Source organism: Eleutherodactylus coqui, chromosome 3 (genome assembly GCF_035609145.1).
Source record: "Eleutherodactylus coqui strain aEleCoq1 chromosome 3, aEleCoq1.hap1, whole genome shotgun sequence".
Taxonomy (NCBI): domain Eukaryota; kingdom Metazoa; phylum Chordata; class Amphibia; order Anura; family Eleutherodactylidae; genus Eleutherodactylus; species Eleutherodactylus coqui.
The window spans coordinates 163686554-163699149 of NC_089839.1; the positions used below are offsets into that span (position 1 = coordinate 163686554).

General features: G+C 42.2%; 1 protein-coding gene across 1 annotated transcript in view; it reads right to left on the minus strand.

The window, feature by feature from the left end:
* Positions 1-267: 267 nt before the first annotated feature.
* ATG7 (autophagy related 7) overlaps positions 268-12596 on the minus strand; it is a 256231-nt gene continuing 243902 nt past the window's right edge. Inside the window, exon 19 of the mRNA XM_066596488.1 lies at positions 268-3269. Within this exon, the coding sequence (XP_066452585.1) occupies positions 3237-3269 (33 nt within the window). The 3' untranslated portion in view covers positions 268-3236. The remainder of the gene's footprint in view (positions 3270-12596) is intronic.

Consider the following 12596-nt stretch of genomic DNA (forward strand, 5'->3'; position numbering starts at 1 on the left):
ACTGGGAAAGCCCCTTTAAGCCATTAGGCTGTTTCATTCAAAACCTTTCGGACAGTAAGGGTAATGAATGAGTGTAACAGGTCACCACGGGAGGTGGTGAGCTCTCCTTCAATGGAAGTCTTCAAACAAAGGCTGGACAGACATCTGTCTGGGATGATTTAGTGATCCTGCACTGAGAAGGGGGTTGGACCCGATGACCCTGGGGGATCCATTCCAACTTTACTATTCTAAGATTCAATACAGAAACACAGATAACAAGACCATGAATTGACTTAAAATGAGATGAAGTTTATTTAGCTGAACACATCTGCTGGTTGATATCGAGGCACAGAACATTTGTCAGGAAATAGTCAATGTTACAGACAGAACCAAATATATTGTCTTTCCAAATCTTGTAAATATTCCAAAAAGCAAAGATCAGCAATAAATAAAATAGTAGTTTGGAGGTTTTGAATAAAACTTGTAAAAAATGCTTAATACATGTAACAGGATAAGTGGGTGCTGTACACATCACTGCTGGTAAATCACAATTGCTGGCATAATACAGTAATGAGAGACATGCTTTAGTGGAGTTAGCTTTCATTTATAGCAGTTCTCAATCCATACTGCATCCAGTTGTTTAATTGGTAGGAACTCTAGGATGGGGATAGAGAAATTAATCTAGTTTACTTTGTACAAATTATTATAGAATATGACCCTTTTCTCACAGAACTTTAGAACATACAATATAAAGGAGGCTTTCTGGTTTTTCAAATACCCTAATGGTCCTTTTACCCGGTCAAATCCTCGGCCCAATGTAATGAGCAGCAATCAACACACATGTCCAATGATGCTGGTTTAATTTTCTTTTATATGGGCAGAGAATCTTCTTTTGGGGAAGAAGAATTGTTAATATGATTGTTTAGATTGCCCTGTTTAAACAGGGAGACGTACCACCAATCAGCTGATGAATGAGCGTTACCATGCTTGCTGATCAGTGGTCCCTTTACACAACCCAATTGTCGGGTAAAAGATTGTTCGGAGGAAAGATTGGATAATTGATCAGTGTAAAAAGACCAAATGGCCTTGTTCACATGAACTGTGAACTGTCAGGTCCGAGTAGGATTTTTCCTTTGACCGCTGAGGCATTTAGGGCTTTTTCTCCAGAAATTGGATAATGCATCTAAGCTTTACATGACAGGCTCAGATAATCAGTCCTCCCTAACATCTCATCTTATTGCTGTCAGTTGCACCATGTTGATTTTACATTAGTAGGACATGCTAGTAAAGCCCCGTGTGACATGTCAATGACTAGGTTACTTGCAGAACTGTTCTGGTATATTGGTCACAGTTTTGTTTTTTTTTTCCTTTGGGGGCGGCAGGTGGGAGAGGAGGGGGAGGAGGGAGGGGTAAGCACTACGTGCAACCCTTTTCTTCCCCATCAGATTTGATGGCACATGAAACGGAGATTCCGAATGCTGACCTTTATGGGAATGCTATCAATCTCAAGCATAAGAAAACTAACAACAACCATAAACGGTGTAATGTCTATTTGGTGTAATCACAGTGTGGCTATGATCCGAGTAGCTGTGAAACGTAAAACTTTTATTAGCTGTAGCAGCATCCCTGCTTCTGTCTCACTCTGCCCCTCCTCCACACTCCCCTCTCCATAGACCTCTATGGGCAGCATGTAATCTGATACCTCAGCAACTTATTAGTCAGCCTTGGTCCTTTTTTTTCTCCCACAGTGAACAAACAACTTAGAGAGGAGAGGAGAAAAGGGGCCTGAGAGGTGAAGAAATACTTTTCTCTGATGAGCTACATTATAACCTTTTTATATTCATCAGTACTATTTGATGTATATAAGAGTTCTTGAAAAAACAGTGGCCATTCAACTTTGCTTTTGGTTAAAATATCCTGAGATGAGCAACTTAAAAAAAAAAAAAAATTTGCATTACTATGTCAGGCAGTATTTATGGCTTTAAGTCTTTAAATCTGGAGGTGTCACTCTTATACTTAATTTGTAGTTTCTACACTGTCCGCCCTTAAAGGTGCTGCTCCTTGTATGCAGTAGACTACTTATGTGCGTGCTTGTAAAAAGGAGAATAGTCCTGTCATCATGAGTGTGCGCATAAGCAGTCTGCCCACAAAGCCGCTGCTTCTTGTACAGAACAGACAGTGGGGAAATGGAGAGTAAAGGTACTTTTACACAGTACGACTGCTGAGTGCCTGACATCCGTCCCAGCGACTATTATTCCTGTGCTTTCACATAGGAGAAATAGTCATTCAGAGAATGGAGCGCATCGGAGACCTCTTCCGACCACCCACCTCCATTCACTGTAAACGGACAGTCTTTCAGAGATTGAGTGACTTCTGAGCGAGAAGTCCCTCAGTAGTCACTCTTTTTCAGCTTACTGAAATGGAATGACTAGCCCTATCAGGGGCAGTGTGTACATAGGCCAGCAGTCGCTCATAACCTCTCATTTGCACTTTTATTAGGGTGACTACTGGCCTTTGAAAGATGTACCTTAAGGCAATTATGAGAGTGCCACCCACAGACTCCACTCTCTTAAGTCCCATGAGTGCATAAGTTTAGTTAATGGGTCTCACAGGAGATGGTAGAATCTCTTTAAGTTAATAGCTTTGCTTATCAAATGATCTTCAACAATAATACTTAACTAATATCTGGATTCTTAAATATTCCTCTTGCAGAAATAATACTTATCTATGTAAACATAATGTACTGCAGTAAAAGATTTCTGTACATTGCAGCTTGTTACTGTTGGTAGGTGAAATATGACTTTTCTTTCAAAACGTTTATTCTAAAAAAGCCGTGTAATTAATTTCAGGAAATGACTAATATGCCGGGAGTTATATTCATGTATATCACTAGTATAGGGTTTCTTTGTATGTATACTTGGTTTTCTACAGAAGCTCTGGAACTTATACATATATATAGTTTTATCTATTTTCCTTTACTTTTGAGGTATATATTTACACAAAGACGATGAAATGAAAATACAATTTTGATCTTGTAAATTATGGAATCTAAGGTTAGTAGTGGGTAAATAGAAAAGTACATCTGATCTGTTATAGTAAAAATGTAGAGAGAGAAGTCAAAGAGAAAATAACTATGATTTAATAGAAAGACAAAATGAGAGTACGTTCTACTTCTTAGCAGCCAGGAAGTGACAAGCTGGATGGTGATGTGTTCCCGTTGGTTATTGCACAGAACTACAATAAAAGGATCGCCGCTGCTAGATCACTTCATCATCACTCATGTCCCAGATCTGAAAGAGATCAGTAATAAGAGAGAATCAATAACAATACGGAACAAACACAACAAAGAGACAAACAATCGCCACAATATCTGTCTGTCTCCAAACCCGCGCCCTTGGGGTTTTGAAGCAAGTTTTATTGCAGATTCCTGGGCGGCATTTACTCCCTCATTGAGAAGAGGTGAATTCCGCAGCAGAGACAGAGATAAAATTTACAAACTGCGGAACTGAATACCGCACCCCAATTCAATTTCTTCACGGGTTTTGTGCTGGTTATTTATGCAGCTTGTAGACGAGATTTTCAAAATCTCGTCCACTTTGCTGCTACTATAAATGCTGCAGAATGTCCATGGAGGGAAATTCAGCAGCAATTCTACCCCATGTGAAGCCCACCTTAGGCCTCATATCCACAGGGAAAATCAGGCCCGCTACGGATTCTACATGGAGAATCTGCAGCGGGTCCCTCCTGCCCCGCGGACATGAGCGCTTAAAATAGGAATTTAAAAGAATTTACTCATCCGGAGCGGGCCGGGAGGGTCTTCTCTTCCTCACGGCCAGATCTTCTTTTTCGGCCGGCGGATAAACTCGTCACGCCGGCGGCACTTTGCCGGCACGTCGCCGGCATTTATCTACCCGCGGGTGGTCAATGCATCCCTATGGGGTGCGGATCCGCGCGCGGGAGAAGAGTTAAAATCCGCTGCGGATTTTAATTCTTCTTTTGCCCGTGGACATGAGGCCTTAGGGTGCGTTCACAAGTTGTACCGCAGGTTAGACTTACAGTACAGTTGTAGCGGAATTTCTGCAGCGTTTTTTTCCCACTAAGTGAACAGGATTTACTTTAATCTCATTCACTTTAATAGTAAACGTTTCCACTGCGGTTCTTCTGCAACTTGTAAACGCATCCTAAAGTAGCTTTACAGAAAATAATTGTACTCTTAAGAGGTTATGTGAAGAAAAAAAAAAAAAAAGGTATTTAGGCGCTGCTCTTAATGAATGTCACAAGACAGTGGGATAAGTTATCCTACTTCTCTTTATTAAATCAATTAAAAGCAGCAGATACGCATTTTGGGGTTAGCCCCTTTATTAGTCAGCTGCGTAGAACATCACTCTTGGGGCTGGTGGATATGGATCCAAAAGTCCTGGTGGTAACAAGAGTGCCAAATACCAGGACTGGGAGCACTAGGAGAAGTGGCCACTTTAGTGATGTTCTATCCAGCTTGACTGATGAAGGGGCTAACCCGAAACGCGTATCTGCTGGTTTTAATTGATTTAGTAAAAGAGAACTTGGATAATTTATCACACTGTCTTGTGACATTCATTGAAGAACAGTGCCTAAATACCATTTTTTTTCTTCACACTTCACATTTTTTGCATCTATTGCTGCTCAGATTCTTACTTTTCCATTTGACCACAGTTGGTAGATCTATCTGGTTGGCAGCACCTCCACAGCATATTTCGGTCAACACAAATATAAATTTTTCTTCAGCCCATTTTGAGGTTTCTGAGCCCTGGATATTTGTCTGGATCTCAGGCCCTTGACTTAACTGGGTTTGCTCCACCACTTCTTTTTCTTTTCTTTCTATTAAAGGGGTTGTCCTTCTTCTAGCTGTTTTACTGCAGGACACAGACAGCTCCATACATTGTGCAGTGGCTTGGCCTGGAATTGGTATTCCCTTCAATAGGCCTGCAGTACCAAACTGGGCCACTGTACAATGTAATGGCCCTTACAAAGGACCGCACGAGCGCTGATGTAATTGCTTAAGACGTTAGCGCTTGTTCAGAGTGTTTAGGCAGACTTCGCAGTTGGATCATGGGCTTTTCACTCAGCGCTTCACCTTCTATGTGAAGCGCCAAGCGGGGAGCATTTACATGAAACGAGAAGCCAGCCATCTACGGATGGTTTTTATGCAGACTGAAAGTCAGTGATAACGACTTGTGAATGAATAGTGAGCCATTTTGATGCATTTACACTGCACGATTATTGCTCAAATTCGTTAGTTTGAACAAATTTTAAGCGACAATCATGCAGTGTAAATAAGTAGCAGTCTGCTTCCTGCAGCAAAACAACCAGAAGTGGGTCAACCTCTTTAAAGGGTTTCCTGTACATATAAAGATTGGCAATCTAGCAGTCTTACTCTTCTGATCAATGACTATAAGTACTAAATGGCCTCATCAGATTTTACCAGGCACGGTGACACTCATCTGTGCCACATTAAGCACCCCTCTGGTTTGGGGACAAAATTTTATCCTGGGACTAAATGAGGCAGTTAGACCACCTGCTGGTGGTCTTATGTGCGGATACCCCTCTGATCTGCTGTTTTTGGGTCGTGTTTTCAGCCATTCAAGCCGGCCGATCTTCTGACTACCTAATCCCATAGTACGTTGGAAGTCTTAGACTATACCTTCTCTCTGATTGGTCAGCACTGATTACATAAGCAGCATAGGCCAATCAAACAGCAGTGTACATCTTGGATAACTGAAAATAAAATCCCAAATCTATATTCAATAGATTTTAGTTCGCAAATCGGTAGGACAAATCTGGACACCTATTAGCACATAAATAAACCTCCTATAGTTTTCTTAAAGTGGCTGTCTAAGGTCTGCTTTTTTCAGAAACAGAGCCCCTCTTGTCCCATGGGCTGTGCCTGGTATTGCAGCTTGTTCTCATTTATGTGAGTGAAGCTGAGCCGCAATACCAGTCGCAAACATGACAAAAAAAAAAAAAAAGAGTGGTGCTTTTTCTGGAAAACCCAGTTTCTAATACCGTAAATCACTTCAACACAATTATCTGCAATTTACTAATATACTTTCATTATGAGAATTGTTCCTGATGCAAGCAGGAGTTATGTGCAGCTAGGAAAAAGCAGCTGGAAAGAATCACAATCCCTCATGGCTATCCTTGGAGCCTATTGGCAAAGCCTAGACTTTCATTTATGGCGCAACACAGGTCCTACAATAAAACAGTAAAAACCAGGTCTTCGTATGTCAAATATTTATGTTGCTAAGGGCAATGTTTAATTTAGATGTTGGCTACATATACAATTAATGACAGTGCAGCTTTGGATGAGAAACAGCCTCTTAAAAGTAGGATGCATAAGAAAACAGAGTGAATAAGAAACTTTCAGACACATATTCCATATATAACCTGTCATCATGAGTAATAAAATCCACACCCCAAAAAAGCACGAGCCGGATCTCCTTCCTGGTCTACAACTTTTAAGTAAAAACACACAAGCGTAATTCTCTTTGTGTTCCATTTAAAAAGCAATTTGGGTATTCAGCAACAATCAATGATGAAGAGAACAATACACCTACAGAGCTGTTTGCTTTCCCAATTATTAAAAGGGAAGGATAGATTGTCCTGTAATTGACTTAACGAGGCTTTGCCAAAGAAAACAGAAGAAAATGTCAAGTTGGTCAATTGGCTGGAAGACTTGATAAACACCTATTGTTTTACCGATGACAATCCCAAGACATGGAACCAGGTGAATGAAAATGATGGTTAAGCAAACACAATCCAAGTGTACTGTGAAGAAAAAGGCTGCTGGTGTGCAACAGGGTAGTTTTGAAAAATGACTACTACCTATAAAGCACCATTCATTCTTTGGCACTTGATTATTAATTAGAATGGGTGAAAAGCAGTGCAAATAACTAGAGAACTCAAAAGTGGTGATCAGACATTAGACACTTGATGGCAAATCCAATCAAAATTAACGGGAACTGGCAACAATCGAATGGCCAAATAGTAGATTGGGATCTACCTGTACACCTCGCTGTGGGATTCTATAGAATTCGAAATACTGCTACCTCATAGGGCCCATCACCACCCTTTTTCTAGTGCAATGCTTATGTTTTAAATAGTAATACTGTGACTCTTGATTAGATTAATTAGTTGGTGTAGGTACTTTAAGGCTGGTTTTATATGGTACAACTACTGGCCAAAATAAAAACGTTAAAACAAGCAATTTTGAGTTATAGTTGACCCGACAGGGTACCGAGTGCTAAATTGCTCAGCAGTTTTTCAAGTTCTTGCTCAGTGTAAGGGTTACTTTACCCAATAGTCTTCCCAACGACTATGGCTCCTGTGCTTTCATACAGGAGCGATAGTAATTCAGTGAATGAAGTCAAAGCGCCCCGGAGATCTCTTCCTGTTGCCCATCTCCATTCACAGTGAACAGGCAGTCATTCACAGATGAACCACTGTCTGTTTACTCTGGGTGAGAACTTGCTCTCTAGTCACTTAACCTCTTAGTGATGGCCCCATTGCCTTTTTACGTCCTCACTAAGTGGGCTTTAATCCTAGAGGACGTAGAAACATGCATCCTCTTAGGATTAAAGCCCTCTTGGCTGAGGACATGATAGCTCCATGCCGACAGCATAGAGCTGTCATCCTGGGCAGCAGGCAGTCCCCCCTGGCAATGCGATCGGCGCTATCCAATAGATAGCGCCGATCATAATAAAGTTAAAAAAAAGTTAAAAAAGTTAAAGATTCAACTGCCCTGATGGATCGGATCCATCAGGGCAGCTGAAAGTACTTACCCGCCTTCCCCGAAGTGTGCCGCGGTGAAGGGTTCCTCCGGGACCCGGCACCGCTGATCTGCGCATGCGCGCCAGACTAATGACGTCATGCGCAGAAAGCCGGGAGGCCCAGTAAGTTTAAAATCTCCTGGCTCCCTGGGCCTGTGATCACAAAAAAGTTGAAAAAAAGTTAACTTCACCTCCCCCCATGGATCCGATCCATGGGGGGAGGTGAAAATACTCACTCCGGGTCCTCCGCGATGTCCCGATCTTCCGGGACCTGAAGTCCCCTTCTGCGCATGCACGCCCGATGTCAATCATCGGGCATGTGCACAGAGGGGCTCAGGCACCGGGAAATTTAGAGAGATGTCACCGGGGATGTGATCACTGTTATCCAATGGATAACAGTGATCATTTAAAGTAAAAAAAAAAGAAGTGTAAATAGTTAAAAAAAAAAAAGTTTAAAAAGCTTGCGTTTCATCTCCCCTCACGGATCATATCAAAGTTTGAGCGATCACCTTGCCCTGTAAATGCATACAACGATTATCACTCAAAAGACATCTTTTGAGCGATAATCGTGGTGTCTAATTGGGTCTTAAGTAACACATTGGGTTTTATTTTGACATGGGACAACTATCGCTCAAAACCACTTTCTTTAAAGCAATTTTTTAGCATTGTGGTCACGTATAAAGCCACCCTAAATAGGCAGTCGCTCACCTATGAACGACTGCCTGTTGATAGCAAACAAGGCCAGCGGCTGGAAAAAGCTCTTCGACGTACTCCGCGTCAATTTACTGAATGACCATCACCCCTGCGTGTGTGACAGTCATCACTGTGCGCAGTAGCCAGAGCAGAGCTTTGTTGAAGAGCAGCATAGTCATGTATGAGGGAGGTAAGGCCATGGAGCAAATATAACTGTGGCTACTATCACTATAATGGGGGCCATCTACCATCGCCTGCCAGATATACAAATAGCTGGCCAAATTTAGGCTCTACAAAGTAGATCCCATGAATGAAAGAATTTGGCCACTTCTATACTAAACGTCTGGAGAGGACCATACATTGGCCATAGACTGGAGGACAGATCTACTAGAGGAAGAAAGGTGCAGAGACACCCACAGAGATGTGGCTGCAGCTACTAGTAATTGTTATATCTTGCCTTAGTTCTGCAATCATATCTACATGCTCATTACTAGGGTACAATGTCCTCCATGCTGCTGCATCCGAGGGAGTGCTACAGAGAAACAGACAGGGAAGCAGGATCATCTCTTTTTTTTGTGTGCAGCGTATGGGAGACAATATAGCGGTAGTCTACATCCATCAGCTCACGGAAGACTGAGAACTAGAAACAGAGCCTACAGCGTGGAAAACTGGAGAAAATTAAAGGATATAAGACAAATAATGGCCAGAAATCGTGCTATTTGTCATAAACACACAACAGCTTATTCTAAAAAGTACACCTGAAATTGCAGGTATACTTTAAAAGGGTTGTTCAGGGTTAAAAAAAAAAAAAACAAACAACCTGTTTCTTCCACACACAACGGCTTCCATAGGGTCGTGTGTGGTATTGCAGCTCTGCTCCATTGAAGTGAATGGGAGCTGTGCTACTATACCAGACACAATCCATGGACAAGGGTTGTGCTGTGCTTGGAGGAGAGCAGCCATGCTTTTCTAACCCTGGACAACCCCTTTAAGTATCACAGATAATTGCTTAATTTTTCCATGGTGAAGGAAAAATAATAACCAAAGGGGTTTTCCAGTCATCAAGATCGGTCATTAATAGTTGATCGTCCGAGCTCCATTGCCCTGGACCTCGACCGACCAGCTGAGCGGGCACAAGCTGTCAGCGCTGCATTACTACAAAGGTCGGAGCGGAAGCCTCTGCGCTGACCTCTGAGTAGTGGCTGGCGCTTGTAACTGCAGGCATGGCTCTCATTGGAATCAATGCCTGCAGTTACAAGCGCCGTCCAGCAGTTACAAGCGCCGTCCACTACATAGGAGGTTGGCGTGGAGACTTCCGCTCCAAATACACAGAGGTTGGCGCGGAAGCCTCTGGGCCGACCTCCTTGTAGCGGCCAGCGCTTACAAGCAGACCCGGTCATCCGCAATACAAGACACCACAAGTACGCAGGGTCATCAGCTGGGCTCAGAGCCGAATTCTGCTGCTGCAGGCCTCCCACATGCGGAATCCTGTCCGCCTGTGTTTTCTACCTAAAACTTTTGCACAGTGCTATATATACTTATGATTGAGTATATAAAGTACACAACTGCATTTCTATTACTCCTACCTGGTAAATGTTTTCTTCTTCCCGCCACAGTTAATAGAAGACATCACTGTAATAATGAATTCTATACGAAATGTAAAAATATCCCAGAGGGCGGTATATATGAGTATGCAGCGATTACTGTGAAATCTTAGAATCGGTATCATAAAACGTCAGCGTTATGAAACACCCACAAAAAGTTTCAATCATTAACCATTTGGAGAAGACGAGAAGCGTACTTTACATACGTCATAACTGGGCCGCGCTACATACGGATTCGTTGACTTGTTCCGCTCTCAGAGGACACGTGGCATTAATGGGATATTGTTGGAATGGATGAAGATTGCCGCTTCTTATATTCAGCTCATAGTGAAATTTGAGAAGTGTCACAATTATTGAAATAATGGAGACTTACAATGACACTCTAGACAAAACTGATCCTTATTATTCCTATACAGGAGCTGGAAGCTTTGTATTACAGTTCTCACCACCGACATTAGTCAAATAAACCTTATTTACTACAGATATGATCTGAAGACAAAGCTTTATACTGTGCAAACATCCTGGATGGGAGAAAACCCGTGTAGCAGCCCAAGACGAGGTTACAGGAGTTTGCTACCACACAATGGGGAAGGTTAATCTATTTTATTGTCACATCACAGCATGTAAGTACAAAAGAGTATTATTAACAATTCGTCTCATAATCAGGAAATATTCCACAGGGCGGTAGTAGGCAGACATTTCTGGTAAGCACGCTACTTTTAGCTGAGTTTACACCGGCGACAGATGCTCCCATAAGTGTATGTGTCAGCTGTAGATGTCTCCATAGCAGTCCCATCAGACATTACCTAATCGTACACAAGCCATACATGCCATTGTAACAGTATGTGTCAGCCACAGATTCCACCCAAAAGATTCCAGCCCCCCTAAGATTGTGCACGAGCAACAGATACCCCCATAAACCCATGTGTCATGCCACAAATACGTGGGTAACGTTTCTCAAGGAGAGCACCTAGAAGGTGTGAGGAGACTTATAAGGTCATGCATGCTCCTCTGGGAATACCCAAATGTAAAGTACTCTATGCTTGATAAAGGAGGTCCCTCGACCTCTGAAACACGTTGCATTATATATTTATATTATATATATATATTTTTTGTAAGTCTAATTTTGTGTTCCTGCATATTATAAAAAAAAATTGGAAAAATCATTCCTCGATTTAACGTTAACCTTTGGGGATTCCAGTGCTGACCAGGATAATAGAGGAATCCTTTGTGTTGAATGGACCCCTCTACGAAGTAAGTGTTATCGACTTTCTATCCAATTCTGGTTGTTACTTTGCATATTACATCACCACCTAGAGCACGGCAATTTTTTCACCTAATTCCTACTTGTTCATAAGACCAAGGTTATTTTACTACCTGGGGACCTCCTGTGGCGCTCTCCCTGTGGATCCAGATATCCATCAGGAATCTGTTGGTGGATTATACCTAGGATTATTATTTAAAGCACCCTTGGACCGGCGGTGTGGGCACCTGTCAACTGATGGACGCTCCACACCAGGTGAGTCTATTATAATTCTTCCAATTGATGGCGCTGCAGAGACATTGTTCCACCTTTTCATTTCCATGCCATAACAACATGCTCCAGCCTTATATCCAACTACGACAGCATACGCCAATAACAAATGACTGAATGTGTTTATGTATACAGGGGAGGATATAAATTGGGCTTGCAGCCAAATGGATGAACCCGATACAGTGTACGGCAGCCAAACTTGCCACGAGAAAAAAAAAATAAAAAATGATGTGCCAGCCATAAACGGCCCCATAACAGTGTGTGCCAGAAGAGTACTGTCAGTCAAAAACACCCTCTCCAGTATCAGTTATAGATGCCCACTACATCACACTGTTTAATGCTGCTCCATGGTGGTACTGGTCCTACAGACACTTCTGTCCAGAACCACCTTGAGAGCTAGTATCCAATCACTGTGCCCACATGGTAGTTTGACATGGCGACATATTAACGTAAAGTAGTGCCTGCTTACTAATTCGTAAGGTGGCCTTGTGAAATAGCCAGAATCAAGATCTTTTCTGTGATGTTCAAATGTAGACCAGTAAATTGCAATGGATTATTTGGCCACCCCGTCCTAAGGTGAGAAGTACTGTTGAGAGAAGCTTGCAATGTTTAGGTTCCTCAACGGTTGATGACATATTGACCATTGTATTCTAATTTAATTTAAGAAAAAAAATTGATGAACGAAAGCTCACGTTCCTGCCAAAGGTTATAGCCGATATTGATATGTACTCTACAACTCAAAAAATACCTTCAGGTGTGCACAGGAGGATAGAAAAACAAATAATCCCTGTGATGTCTCACATGGGTGGTCCTACAGCTTCAGGTCATCCCTGTTGGGTGTTGCTGGGATAGAGGGACAGCTACCATTTTCAGTCAAATGCAGTTTACCAGATTCAAATACATCATAAAAAGCAGACTGATTGGGTATTAGTGTATCTTGACGCCACCAGGAAGTCCCAATCAGATACACGTGGGACTTCC